The sequence below is a fragment of the Archocentrus centrarchus genome, chromosome 24, assembly GCF_007364275.1.
Source record: "Archocentrus centrarchus isolate MPI-CPG fArcCen1 chromosome 24, fArcCen1, whole genome shotgun sequence".
Classification (NCBI taxonomy): domain Eukaryota; kingdom Metazoa; phylum Chordata; class Actinopteri; order Cichliformes; family Cichlidae; genus Archocentrus; species Archocentrus centrarchus.
In genome coordinates, this window is record NC_044369.1 from 6,072,691 (window position 1) to 6,088,179 (window position 15,489).

The following is a 15,489-nucleotide window of genomic DNA, read 5'->3' on the forward strand; positions in this document are numbered from 1 at the left end:
TTAATAATAAATGTGTATTAAGGACATGTAGATGCCCTGGTTAAAATATTGGGGTGTTTAGGTGGTCAAACACTTACGCAATTTTTTTTAATGCTTTAATTTTGGGACCAAAATATTATTTACATACTTCACACGGCTGCAAAAGTCCCTTATATCCAGTAAGTGTGTGATACGCCTCTGGAGCTTAGTATGAATGAATGACAACTCGTGTGTGTGTGCGCGCGCGCGCGCGTGCGCGTGCGCGTGTGTGGGGCTTGACATCTCTGTCAGTTTGGGGCTGCAGGGTCCCAGTCGCACCATGAAGAGCAATGACAGCACAATCATAAGAGGACAGAAGTGAAGGGTGTTCAGTTTGTGTCTTACTTGAGCGTCTCGGCCAAGTAGAAGCTTTGCTGCACGTCATCGTAGTTCGGAGATGAAGCGTAGACGTCTCTGACGCCGCTGTAGCCTCCTTCGACTCTGCAGTGCTGCTCCAAGGCCTGAATGACAGACAGTGATAGAGACGGACAGCAGGAAAGGAGAGGGAGACAAAAAAGGCCACCAGTGACTGGCAACATAAATCACTGAACCTTGGAGAGGAATTTAGCTTTCTACTGCAAACTTATGAACTTTTAAATGGAAAAACCTTTTCTTTTATATAATTTTGACTCCATCTCTTCTTAAATAAAAGCAATCTTCATTGCTTGAATGTGAACGAGTTGGTGGTGCACCGGGGGTCTTCTGTTTTGGACTATTCCTCCTGGAGAGCTCACCGGGGCTGAGTTACTTTCACCCAGACCAACTACTGGGTTCTGGCTAGTTATAGGATCATTTTCAATGGTGCAGAGCCAGGTCTCTAAGTGGTTTTGATGTCTTTAACATGGTTTCTGCAGGCATTAATAGCTACACCAGACCAAACTTGCAATGAAAATCCACATCAAAAATAATAATAAAAAAATAAAATCTTTCCTTTCTCTCCAGCTCTTCTTGAATAAAAGCAATCTTCATTTTGATGAACAGGGATTTTACCTGCACAGCCTCCCAGCCCCATTCTCTGTATTTGGGGTCGTGGGTAAATCTCCACATGTACATGTAGGTCTCGATGACCTCCGGACGGAGGATGAAATACTTTTCGTTCTGGCGGGTAGCGATGGCCTCAACGCCGCCATCAAAACGAAATGCCTCTGGCCCGAGTTTCAAAGCTACAGAAGACGAGAAGAAACTTTTTAGAGATAAAGCCGAGCACAGCGCCTTTTAGCTCATTTATGTACAGTAAATATAACACTTGTATGGAAAACCATATGACATAAGGCTTATAGACTAGTGAATATGCCTGATTTTCTTCCCTTTCACTTCATTCTTATTTATCCATCTGTTATTTATCCATATATTAACATAATGTAAAGTATAAGTAATGTATGTGGATCTGGTGCAGAGCAGTGTCACAAGCTTCAGGTCAGTGTTCACTCAAAAGTATAATGCTATTCAACTGCTAGTGGTGAAGTTTCTCCAGAACTGCATTCAAATCACGATGACTCAGAACACGACTTGTGGGTGCATTTAAATGAGGGAGAAAAATACAATTATCTGATTTAAGATGAAAAAGAAAAAAAAAAAAAACCTGCATCCTCTTAAAATATGGCATTGATTAAAATTTTAAATGAGTCTAAAAGCACTTTCCTCTCAACAAGCATTAATTTGAGTGTCTTGATTAAAAGAATGACCAGTGCATGGACGGCATTCAAAAACCTGACACGAAAAATGATTAGAGGAGCAGCAAGTGTTTGGACTGAGCAACATTCACAACTATATACATGTTATAGAAACAGATTCAAAGAATTAGAGAATACTGTAAAGGACATTATCAAACTTGTGCAAATCAAAACTGGGCCGAGAAGATGAACTTTAGCATCTATTTACTTGTCCTGGCGTAAGACTCGTGACAGGTACGAGCGATCTCTGCTGCCTGCTCCATCTGGTGGCCCGTCTTGTCGCCGGGCGCCCCATCAGCACCCAGAGCGATCATGCCGCCTGCAAAACAGGTCAGGTGACCCATCTTATGCTCCAGCAGCCCCCCCTTCCACTCCGCTATGTAGGTCAGCCCACTGCTCGACTTCCTCATCAGGTTGGTTTCTATTGCCTGAAAGAAATGCAGGTTTTTAACAAATGTGTTACTATTTGTCACAAATGAAAATATGAGCAAGAGGACATTAGCAGCCTACACAGGAGTGCTAAAGCTGCAGTTCCTCAAGAAACCACTTGAGGCTGACTCTAAAATTGAGACAGTCACTACAGACAGACAGGTGATAAAAAATAAAATACCAGTTTAAATCATACTATTGCTTAAAGTTATGTATTATTATTGGTCTGGTTACTTTGACTGACAGGTGGATGCTAAGAACACTAAAACAGTCATTCAAATGTCTGGCAATTTACCCTTATATACCAATAAGCTCATAAAGTGATAAAATTAACACTGAGCTTAATTGAGTTCAGCTTACTGATGCAGCCATCCACAACAGTACTATTTTCTCATGTGGACCCTTGGGAAAATTAATTGCCCACCCCTGGATTAGCCTGTTACTGTTGACAAGGCTACTACTGATACCAGCAGGCATCTGTGATGACCGGTGCACATCACACAACATTTCTTTCCAGTAACAAATGTTACCAAAAAATTACAATGATGCCATAAAAATGTTCTCCTTATACTCATATTCAGCAGAATCAACAGATAAATAAACATGCTGCTGAATATGATTTAAAAAAAATGGCAACAAATATATTATCAGAAAAACATTTGCTCATTCATGTCTGTTGATTTTTTAATTGATTACATTCACCACTGTTATCTCTGACAGATAGGCAGCACTGCAAAATGGAAATATACTTTTTTTTTTAAACACACCCTTTAAGGGAGCACAAATTGTACAAAAAAAGTAAAGTTGTTCCTTTTCTGTCTTGTTGTGACTTGGATAGACCTCCTGCTGCTTCTCTCCTCCTGAGCCTCTCGTTGACAAATAAAACAAGAATGCCTATAATCCTCAAAGATCAAGAGGGATTATGGGTAAAGTATCCCCACGTGTTTAAGTCTGTATTTTAGTCGCTGTGTAATATATTCGCTCCCAGTGTGCCACAGAAAGACAGACGGACAATCAGCTTCCTCCAGCTGAGACCCGTCGCTTGTCACCACAACTTAAGTTGACAATTTGTTCTAACAGAGGAAAGCTGTGTGCGTGTGTTACTGTAGATTTGTCTTTTTTTTTATTCAGTAGGAGTTCTGTCAGCTGTGTCGTTTTTCCATCTGCTCAAATTCTGCATCAAGTTCCTGAAGATTATATCAGTTGAGATAAAAAAGACTAAAATTAAATCTGTACAGCAGCATCTTTTAGGATAAAACAACAGAGGCAATGAACAACACTTGGAAAGCTTCAAAGCTAGACAGAAATAAATACGGCTAAAAGACCACTTTTGAATATCAAAAGCTGACCTCGTGCTTGTTTTCCACTGTTACCCAAAAACCATTTATTATGACTCAGAGAGTGCACGGAGGACGCAAAACCCTGGAGAAAATCCACACAGTTCACCATCTGTAAACAGACCCCCGTGCTGTCAGTTCAGCGAGGACAGCCTCGAATTAGAGGTCACTGGCTGTATATGTAATACACTCAGCCTTACAGAGGTTACCTCGGGATTCCAGCTATATTGACAATAAAATACACTGCAGCCACATCACTGTCTGCTTTACTTTCTCAGTGCTAAGAGGTGCTAAAGACTGGAAACTAGAACCAAACCATTTCTATTTCAGTAGAACTACAAGTGCTTTCTAAAATTTACAGTTTATTAGGACTAAATAGAATTTTTTAAGGGCATTAAATTGATCTATTTCCAGCTCCTTAGTAATATTTTTGGACTCTACTAGAGTAGCTTTGCATGATTCACAGTTCAAAACAATCCTCTTTAATCTCTTACTGGGCTGTGGCGCAGCCCCTCAGTTCATCCTCTTTAACTCCTTCCCTTTTAAGCTGACTTTCTTCTGATTGGATGTCCTCACAAACAGGACGCAAGAGTAGAAAATACGTCTGTAACTGAGCGTATTACCTGTATACAATGACCTCATTATCTGAATCTTTTGTATTAACACCACTGTGACAGAAAATAAGGAAATGCCTAACAGGCTCACTTGTTATATAATCGTTATTAGATTAATAAAAGTCAGTATTAGCACTGATTTCTTTAATATGTACCACACATAGTATTATTAATGCACTGGAAGAAAAATAACTTCAAAAACCAATAAAATAAACAGAAAATATCTTTACCAGGGCCAGTAACTAATTAAAGTCAGGATTTATTAGACACAAAAGGAAATGACACGAAGCCTGATGAATGTAACCTTTAAAGGACAAAAAAAGGTTACATGAGGGTGAAATGAGAACATTTGAAAAATGCTCAAATATCTTGATCAACTTAAACATTCAGTTTGCTATTGAACTAATCAAAGAAAGGAAGCACATCCTTCTAAGTTGGAGGCTGAACTCGGACAGTATTTCTACATTTTTGCCTGAAAAATAATCGACTGATTATCAAAGTTGCTCAGTCTGGGAACCCACCGGCTTGTTTGCTGACTCAGCCTCTGGCAGCGACGGCCATTTTTTTTTTTTCCTTTCACAAGTAACTGATATCTGGGCCAAAACTTCATGTTACATCTGCTGCTCATTCTTTACAAATGGGTGACCATGTGTCCCAGTTTATGTCAGACTGCATATCATTTTTATCCCTTGTCCCCTCGTACCACATAACGAGACAATGCCCCACATTTAGACTGGCTCCAGTTTACAAAAGTTAGCAAAGCAGGACAGACACTTTTAGAGCAACACAGCAACAAGACTGACATTTTGAAAGGTAATTCTCAGAAGTTTTATTTATTTCCAGTTGCATATATTTCTATTTATTTTTGCCTTCATTGTTACTGTTACTAAAGATATCTTTGTTTTACCACACAAAAACACAGCTGAACTAACTGGTAACACTTTTACCAGTTATTGAGCTAGAAAAAGGAAATATGAGGAGAAAACTCCTGGTACAAAAGATCACGCCTTTCATATTCATTTGCAGATATTTGTTTATACAACTCACCAATCATTTGACTAATGGCTCATTTGAGTACCTGCTGCAGCTCCAGTGAAGTCTATGACTGAAACTCTGAATGCTTCTTCTTTCTGTTTTACTCACAGTCAAAGTTGCCTCAGCTCATTCTGAAAAGCACGTTATTGTGTGTGTGTGTGTGTGTGTGTGTGTGTGTGTACCTGCAAGGCATCGTAGTACATCTTCTTGCCTTCCTCATCGGTCTTGTCAGACATCAGCCAGGCCTTGAGCAGGTACTCATAGAAACTGTCGCCCAGGCCACCCACAGACACGTGATCTGCAACACACAGATAAAGAAAGGAGTGAAACTCCCTCACACACAAACAGGCCTCCTATCTGTCTGCTGGCTTAGATCACAACCACCATCCACAGATCATTGGTGTATGTAGCATACCTGCAGTCTAAGATAAATGACAATACTCTGTGTGTGTGTGTGTGTGTGTGTGTGTGTGTGTGTGTGTGTGTGTGTGTGTGTGTGTGTGTGTGTGTGTGTGTGTGTGTGTGTGTGTGTTGTTTCTATTGGTGAGCCTTCACACAGCTGAGCTGCATTTTTATATTTGTCCTGCTGATGGTCAGCAAAGCCTCATCCATATGCATGCATCATTAACAGAGTCTGAGGCTGTTTGTGGAGTACAGAGATTAAGTGTCAGCTGTGATAATGTTGAAGTGAGGAGAAAAGGAGGCCGGGGCTGAACACAGTTTGCTTCTGAGCTGATAACGGTACCTGGCCTTCTTCAAGTTCAGTAATATAAACCAGGAACAAGAGCACCAGCCAACAGGGAGAGATGACAGACGCTTCAAACGGAGCATCAGTGATCTGCCAAACAGCGTTTCAGCTGTGCGATTGGAATTAATGTGTGCAAACATGTTTTTAATATATTATTATAAACAGAGAGAGGATGGAAACTATGACTCAAATCCCCACAAGTTAAGTCGCAGCTGTTTGAATCCAATACAAACACTACAAATCTTAATATGTAAGACAGAGAGCCTTTCTGGAGAGCTGCAGTGTGGAGATATTTTTTCAGACAACATAAGGCTGCAGAGATCCCCGAGTTATAATTTATTCAACAAATGCATTCCCCATCACTGTTGCATAATTTCTGTCTAGATGAAAAAAACCCAAGACGGGCATAAAAGCGACTATTTTTTTTTCTTCTTTTGTTTGAACTTTCAGTTTCTATTCTAATTGAATATGTCATCATTTGCATAAAATACTTGGATGGAATCACAGTTGCTGGCTCTGGTTAAGAGTGTCAGCTAAATGCCAACCATTATAATCGAGGATGGGCTTCTCAGTGGTTTTTACTCAATATTTCAGTCCATCGCATAATAAAAGCAAGTAAACCAGAGGCACAGATTCATATTTAGGATACTAGCAGGCCTTTTAATAAAATACGAGGAGGTAAAAACAATACCTGACAGAGCTCTAATAAAGGCTGAAAGCATATCAGTGAATATAATAAACAAAACAAAATAATAAAACTAGATTAAAGGATTTCTAATTTGATTTCTTGTGGAAATCAAAAGACATGTATCAGATTATATGCAGAACAGATGAACAAAAATGACACAATCATAAAGTAAAATGGAATATTAATCTCATTCATTTTAAATGCAAAATACTCACAGGTTGCCCCCCCCCCCCCCCTGTTTTTAAAAGTAATTTCAGTCTTCCTTTTCTTCCCTGCATGTGTCTGCTACCTATCAGTTCACACTCCACAGTCTAACAGCAGTAACATACAAAGCACATGATCCTTCTGCACTGTGTATGCAAAACAATGTTTCAAGTAAAGTCACTTTATAATCCTTTCTTGATCTAATTTGCTTAATCTTTGCAGTTCGTGGCAGGTGGCCAAAATGAGAACGCAGCAGGCTAAAGGGCAATTTAGGTGCCGCTCCTGATGTTGTGTTTAACTCCTGGGGCTCCAGAGTTGTGACAAAATTTGGTCAAAATGCAGAAAGACGACTGAGAATTCTCTAAATATACAACGTATATTTGTTTTAAGTCACGGACATTTGCATAAATTCTTAAAACAGGGGAAAGAAAGCCAGTGGAACACTTGGATCCGCATAAAGAACGTGGAATTTCAATCAGTGAGTCCCAATGTTATAATAGTTCACTAAAGAGTTAACTACCACTGAAACTAACACATACCGAACTGACACAAGCAAACTGAAACTAAACAAAATAAAAAACCTAACGCTAAATATGAAAAATACAAATATACAGTAACAACAAACTCTGTCTACACGCAGCTTTCTTTAAGCTGTTTGCTGCCAGGATGAAAGCAGATAAAACTGCAGTTACATGTACTCTGGAGACACTATAAATGATAAACAGGACGAAACACAAACTAGGAGAGAGAGATGCAGCAGTGGCATATAAATGCATCAGGAGTGGAATGAGGGTACTGAAGAAGAAGAACTCAGCGCATCATGGGGAGCCTGAACCTCAACTAAGGGATACTTCAGGGTCACCCGATCAGCCCAAACTATAAGCTTTATGAAAAAGAACAACTTTAATGTTAATCTTAAAAGTAGAAAAACTGTCTGCCCCCCCCCCCCCCCCCCCCCAAAATCCAAACTGGGAGCTGGTTCTAGCAGACAGTAGGCTGACAGCTGAAGGCTCTGCCTCCCATTCTACTTTTAGAGACTCTAAGAACCAAAAGTGAACCTGCACTCTCAGACATGCTCTGTTGGGATAATATGATGCTACGAAGTCTTTAAGATATGATGGAGCCTGCTTATTTAGGATGCTGTATGTAAGGAGAATTCATGACTTAACAGGGAGCCGGTGAAAAACTAATATGAGAGAAATACAATCTCTCCTTTTAACCCTTGTTTTTAATTCCAAGTCTTGTAATAATGTGACTAAGAATTGTTTGGACATCCCTCTGTCTCATGGTTGCAGCTCCTGGCCATCCTTGAATTTAAATCTTTTTTGATAAATTGATCAGGCCACCCATTTCTGCCTTCTAGTGGTAAAAAGAAAAACATAAGCCAGCTTTAAGAATAGGCTGAAAAACTGATTTTGATATGCAGGCCCACTCTTTCCGCTTGTCACTGTCACTTTAATTATATATACCCAACTCGCCGTTTCCTCCGACATATGACAACTGCTGCTAGAAAAGAGAGGCTTTTAGTGCTGGGTTCCTCTCCCAAACCATATGTTACATTACCTCCACATTTTACATCTTTATGTTCTTGTCCTTTTCCTGCTCTCTTTGTACTCAACACTTCCATTATTTCCTCTTCCTCCAGCCTCCAGCCTCACGTCTCCATCATTATTATCATTACCCGTTCAGCTGCACGGTGAGACGAGTCCGATAATGGCTTTAAAATTACACCCTGTTACCTGCACCTTGTCAGAAGCCGGAGCATGTGGACGGACATGTGCGCACAAACAGATGTTAAAGATATGAATGTGGCGTGGTGTGAGTATGAAAATACTTGACAGTGACAAGGGTAAATTGTGGGTTGCAGTAATGCAAAGAAAGCCAACTAGGTTCAAATGGAAAGTAGACAGTGAGAGGAGAGGAAGAGGAGTGGACATCACACTTTAACCCTGTTTGCAGAAACACTTCCTCTACTGCTACTGTAAAGGATTTTCTCTTTAGAGTGGGCCTCTCCATTTCAGTATGACCTTAAAAGTGTCAAACTCATTCAAAGGCCTCTGAGATTAGTCTCTTAATCTGAACCTCAAATGACGTTTTTCCTATGTGGACTTAGGAAAATGTGTCACAGAGCTGCGTCAGACTTATCTAATAGAATAATAATAGAGGGAGAGGCGTGGCAAATTAGTTTAAAGATGCCCTGCTCGGGAACAAACTTCAGAACTGGGGGACAACGTGTCAACATGTATTAATCATCTATATCAAGATTACTGCATAAAATATTTCTTCATAAATCATCCCAGTCTCCTGAGTGTTCTTCCTGCTTGAGTGAACTTGGTCTCAAAATCTCCACAACAGCCACAAGCAGTACAACTTAACCTAATATATTTTATGAGATTAACTTAAACTAATGCTGAATCATTTTGTTTAACATCTGTCTCTCTTTGCATGAAATAACACAAACCACTCAGACTGCACTGATACTGAAACAGCATGCTGACCTTTTTATATCAACTTAGTTAAATGGACAAATATTAACACTATAATATTTATATGAAACTTTCACTCAGTAAACTTTAATTAAATTAATTTGCATAGAAATAATTTAAAATAAACACAACTGGGTAAGACATGAGGGATAAAATGAAAAGTGAAAAAGGAGAGACTATCTGAATCAAAGTTACACAAAGTGACAATCGTTATAACATGAATGCAAATCCAAAGATGACATACAGCCTAAATTTCTCAATACTCCAAAGTCTAAATGGTTCCAAACTAAACGTGGTTTAACTATTATGTCTGCATCAACTGGCAGCAGTTATTTTAATTAATGGTTATTGTGATGTTTCTTTTCTCAGCTTAAACATTTAAATGTTTTGGTCCATACACTGTAATAAAATAGCAAGTGCCTTAAACTTCTACTTTTGAATGGGGAGCAGTGAGTGACTGCTATGCCTGCAAAAATAATTCAGTTTGCATTCCACTGCTTACATTCACACCAAACGTGCTGCAATTACATGCAAAGTCTGTGCAATGAGACGAACTGATGCAAATTCACACCGGGCGATGCGATTAGAGGCAAATCCGTGCTGGTAAAAGTTTAAATAGTTCAACTTCTACAAAAAATTAACTTTACGCTTCGTCACAAAAACCCATCAGCTTGGATTCTCTCAGTGTGCATTTTCCTGATGCCAGATCGGAAATGGTTGGTTGTTTGTCTTTTGGATGGGTGTTCTGGAACTTCTTTTTGTTACATGTTTCATGTAATGACAATAAATTGATTCTGATTCTGAAATGGAGGAAAAGCTTATTGGTACTGTCTTAGGCCTGCTGGAGCTGTATGGTTCAACTTTGCTTTTTATAATGCTTTTATAATGCTTTTTATAAAAACAGGAGAGTGAGCGAACTTGTGGGACTTATGGGTAAGTTGTGAAAATGTGTTACAGCAGCTTGATTCCAGCTATCTGTTGTAGTCCATGATGTTCATTTTGTAAATTTTGGTTCCCATTGGAGTCCAAAAGGACAATGAACCGGAGCACCTCTTTCGTGTCCAAAGCTTCCTGCCTGCTGCATTAAATACAGTAAAAATCGCCAAAGTCAGATTAAAATGGCCCATGGAATTTTATACGACTTGTAAAAAATCTCTTATGTGTAAGTTGGATAAAATCTGATTCTTCAAAATTCTTCAAAATATCAGACAGTTTGGGGTCTAATTTCAAATTTTGTGGCAATGGCTTTCTGCTGCATCCCTGGATTTGCTTCTGCAAATTTTATAATCTCATATTTTTGCTTGAGAGGTACATGAAATGTTAAGAGCAGTGTGAGTGAAGACCAATGAGGGAGCAGAAAGTGAGGACGTTCATGCTCTGGGGTGGCAGAAAGAAAAGTTATCTCAAGAAATTGTGGTAAAGGATCCTTTATGTAGAATAAATGGGGGCAAGTTCAAAGAAAAGTGTCAATCTGAGCTCAAGACAGAGTAATAATTACAATAAGAGGATGGTGTCGCTTGGTTTTAGTCAGTGCAAATTGCAGGTGCAGATCTCCTTTCTTTGACAGATCGACATAAAGTGCACTGCAGTAATCTAGACAAGCTGTAATTTGCATGCATTAGTATGTCGTTGTCATCCTGGATAAAAACGATCTAACCTTGGTGACATTCTTCAAGAGATAAATGCACCTTTTATTAATGTTTCTGATATAAGACTCAAAGTCTAGCTAATTATTAACCCAAAGATTTCAGCCTAGGAGTTTCATTTTAATTGCACACTGATCCATTTCACCTTTATTTTGTGGAGGAAATTATGACTCAGTCTTGCATTTGTGCCCGAGATAAATCTTAAAATGTGCAAACATAACAAGAACAATTGATTAAAATATTTTAATAATAACAAGCAGAGCTATAAACTAGCAAGAAAATGACAAACTCAAGGGTGCTTGAGGCACACTGAGATTTTTACTCTTTTTAATCAGTGAAAAACCAAGGAACAAGAGACGCTAAACACATTTTTTAATCTGCCACATGATAAGGATGGGCCACAGCACTCAAAGCTAGACACACCTAGACACTGATATCTCAAACTAGCTTTAATGGGAGTACAGAGGGGTGTCCAAATCCTGTAAGAGAAGTGGAAGCAGCAACATGTGAACTCATCATGTTTCAGGGACTGAAGCATAACTGCGTTTGTTGATTGTTGACAAATGAATGCGCACAGTTGATGTCAGTGGTCAGATTGCAGTTATCCAATCGGTGAAACATATGGCACACTCTGCAATGAAACTTCATCTCTCTAAATGTAGCATCTAGTGGACAAGTAGGTAGGAACAATTTGATTTAATAAAAAAAAAAAAAGTACTGTCTATCAAAAAATAAATAAATAAAAAAACTGAGTTGGACAAAGTTTGGATTTGTTTTGGCCACCTGCAAAATTGCCCCATTTTTTTTAGAAGCTAGAAGAGATTGCATTTATTTACATTTAAAATGTTTTAAAGGCTTCCATATGGATAAAAAGTACATTTTATTAACTTTTTTCCTGCCTGTATAACTATGTTTTATTGTGTGCATTATTTGCTTTTGTAAAGTATTTTATAACTGGTTTTCAAAAGTACTGTATATTTCATCTAAAGCACTTCCGTGCACATGTAAGGAATACAGACGAAAGGCAAGAACAAAATACAGGACGTGAAACTGGGATGAGGTAATCAGGACTTACGTTGGCCCCACTGTCCGCTGTTGGGGTTCAGGTAGTTGGGGTACAGCCCCTGGGGTTTTTCCAGGCGATTGAGTACTTTTCGGATGTTCATTACCTAATGTTAAAAGAAAAAGACCACATTGCTTAAAATACTCGACACATCATGCACAATATATTGTATTATACAAGGGACTGAGATCAGCAAGCTGGTTAGCATGCTAACTTCAGTAAATATTTCTACAAAACAACACAAAGACGTATTTGACACAACATCATAAATATGATTTTTTTTTTTTTACACCCTCTTCATAATTTAAGTGATTCTGTAAATAAACAACTAATACTCTTACATACTGCACCTTTAAGTAGGTCTAGAGTTTAGGCTCTGCTGCATTTTTCATTGTTTTGGTATGTTTTTACTACAAGAAAACATCTCTTAACATTCCAGACAAAACGAAATGGAAAACAGGTCTTTATATTAAGTGGGAAAACACATTTCCAAATCTCTGTTTCTGTTACCTTCTGAGCAAACTCTGGATTTCCTGAGAGTCTGCTGAGGTGCATGAACTCCAGATGCAGGGTGCCATACTCCGCCAGGATGCTGCTACCACCTGATGCCCACGGCCAGTTCCTACCTATACCACTGCACGGAGACAGAAGCAGGAAATAGAAATGTATGTTAACAATACATTTATTAAATGTTGGTGTTTGAAATTTTTCTTTTACATCATATTCCATTTAAGTCACTCACAGGACTTTGAATTTTTTTTAACCTTTATTTAACCTGATAGTCTATTGACCTCTTTTTCAAGATAGACCTGGCCAAGAAAGTGCACCTCTACAAGATTACAAAAATTACAAAAACAAGTATAAGATCATCTCTCCAGCATGTCCTGGATCTGCCATGAAGACACCTCACCTAGGAGGTGCCCAGAAGGTTTCCCACCCAGGTACCCAAACCACCTTAACTGACTTTTTTAATGTGGATGAGTAGCTGCTCTACCCTGAGCCCCTCCCAACTGACCATGTTGCTCACTCTATATCTAAGATGGAGCCTAGACACCCTACAGAGGAAGCTCATTTCTGCTGCTTGTATCCATAGTCTCATTCTTTTGGTCACTACCCAGTAGCCCTGGCCCTGGCCATAGGTGAGGGTAGGAGCGTAGATGGACCGGTAAATCGACAGGTTCGCTTTCACGCTCAGCTCTCTCTTCATCACAGCAGACCAGTACAGCATGCAAATCACTGCTGATGCTGCACTAATCTGCTTGTCAATCTCCTGCTCCCTCCTTCACTCCCTCTTGAACAAGATCAGATTACGTTTCTCGGCTCGCTTGGAAATGCCTCGGCATGCCCCAAAAGAGCTGGAGGTGGTTGCCAGGGAGTGGTGCTTAGACTGCTGCCCCCGCATCCTGGACTCAGATAAGGTGCAGAAAATCGACGGATGAATGATGAACGCACAATAGACACACGACAAAAATGACGCAAATCTGAACAAACAAGTAACATAAAAAATGTTTTAACTGATTGTGTAGATACCCACAACACCCACTAGCTTACAGCGCATATTCTCATTACTAAACTGGCAGGAAGTCTTTAAAAAGCCAGCTTTAAACTCTTTCACAGAAACCCAACAGTCATTCCTTAAATTTTGAACACTGGTAAACAGTTCCTGAAATTTAGATGTTATTTTAAAAAGTAGTTAGTATTTGTCCCATTTTTACTCTGGAGGCATTTACAAATAGATTCCTTAAATAGATAAAAAGTGGGGTATGTTAATGACACTAAAATTAAACTAAACTTTACACTCTTTGTTATTTTTAAAGACATGTCTGTTTTTCCCAGTCTTCCCGCAGCACATATCATTCCTTCTGTTTATCTGTCAGTCAAAAGGAACTTGCTGGAGCCCATCCTATCTGCTGCCAAAAAAAAAAAAAAAAAAGAAAAGAAAAAGGGAAAAAAAAAAGGTGCGTCTGCCCTCAGGCCATATGTGAGAGTTACCAACCCTGGCATGCTTGACAAGGACAGAAGACCTTGCAACAGGGAGTGTGTGTTTGTGTGTGTGTGCTGGATCATTACAGCCACTGACAGATCACTTCCAGGCCAAGGACTGATGACTCTGGTGGCGATGCCTGAAGTAACTACTCATGAATACATATGAACTATTCACTACACTGGGAAGCACACACCGGGACGTCGACCCAACAGCAACTGCATGTGGACACGTGTACTACACAAACACACACTCTGAAGCAAGGGGAGACATCCAACAAATGAGAAGCAGGGGAGAAGGAGAGTGGATTGGGAGATGTGCCATACACGTGCATGCGTGTGCACAAGCGTACACACACACACAAACCTTTTTCGAGAGGTGGATGAACATACTAATTATGCCCCCCTCCTTCAACTCGTCATGTTGCATAAGCCATAATTTGTTTCCCATTACACCACGGATTTAATCAGCTCAACCAAACACAGGGACGACCACTGCCGCATCAGGCAGCGAGCACAGAGACCGGCAAGAGTCAGAAAACAGAAATGGCCATAGTAGTGCATCATTGCACACTCTGATTAATTTGGGGTCAACGTTAAACAAAAATGTAATTGTCACATGGATGTAACTGTGTATAATCCAAAATATACTGTGTTTACATTTTTAAGCTACTATTTTGTTGAACACTATTCCTTAATCTCCATCGATTCTCAATCAACCATAGAGTTGATTTTTCTTTCCATATTCTTCAATCCTTTTATAAACCCTGCGATGAACAGTAAATCTTTTCGGTTGTGTGGGTGGGGCTGAGAGACAACGCACACCTTTCCAGCTCGCCCCTGTCTACCCCAATCCCTCCTAAAGCCCTGCTGCAAGAAGCACCAAATCCCTTTTAAGGAGAACAAAACAAAAGTCAGCCGGGGAAGCTGCTGTGTAAACCAAACAGACACAAACCAATGAAATGCTGATATACCGTACAACACTGGAGACAGATCGGGGAAGCCGTGTTTGGACTATCATCAATCCAGGCAGGGTGTTTGAACATTTTATAATGACAAACTTAGGCTGTTTGAGATGGAACTTGATTAGAAAAACCACATCTGTCAGAGGCAGCTGGCTTGTTTGAACAGTCACTGAAGTTATTAAATAACTTGGGTAAAAAAAAAACAAACAAAAAAAAAACTGCAACTTTTGACAGAATAATACAATCTTCCTGTTTAGCTAATGCACACCTGAATCCAAACACTAGTGGATTTATGTAATGCTACCAGAGGGATATACTACAAACCAAGTTCAACACAGCCATGTTTTCTTTGTCTTAGCTGGTTCACCAACTCATCATGTTGAGATAACGGGTATCATGAAGGTGCTTTCAGGCTCTGAGCGTGCTCACATTACAAAGGGGTGTTTCATGGGTCATGTGACTCCCCAAAAACTGTCAACTCAAGGTGCTTCATATTTTAATTTGTAGGGTAAAGACCCTACACTACATAATATATAGATTAGATCTCTGAAACTTTAAACTGGATATATTTACATTGTCCCACAGCCTAATGAAGGGGAA

General features: G+C 39.5%; 1 protein-coding gene across 1 annotated transcript in view; it reads right to left on the reverse strand.

The window, feature by feature from the left end:
* The window catches only part of man1a1 (mannosidase, alpha, class 1A, member 1), a 163,398-nt gene that overhangs the window by 8,057 nt on the left and 139,852 nt on the right, over positions 1–15,489 (reverse strand). The window contains exons 6-11 of the mRNA XM_030721174.1: positions 12,452–12,575; positions 11,954–12,047; positions 5,289–5,404; positions 1,900–2,119; positions 1,009–1,181; positions 364–479 (exon numbers count right to left, since the gene is read on the reverse strand). Of these exons, the coding sequence (XP_030577034.1) occupies positions 364–479; positions 1,009–1,181; positions 1,900–2,119; positions 5,289–5,404; positions 11,954–12,047; positions 12,452–12,575 (843 nt within the window). The remainder of the gene's footprint in view (positions 1–363; positions 480–1,008; positions 1,182–1,899; positions 2,120–5,288; positions 5,405–11,953; positions 12,048–12,451; positions 12,576–15,489) is intronic.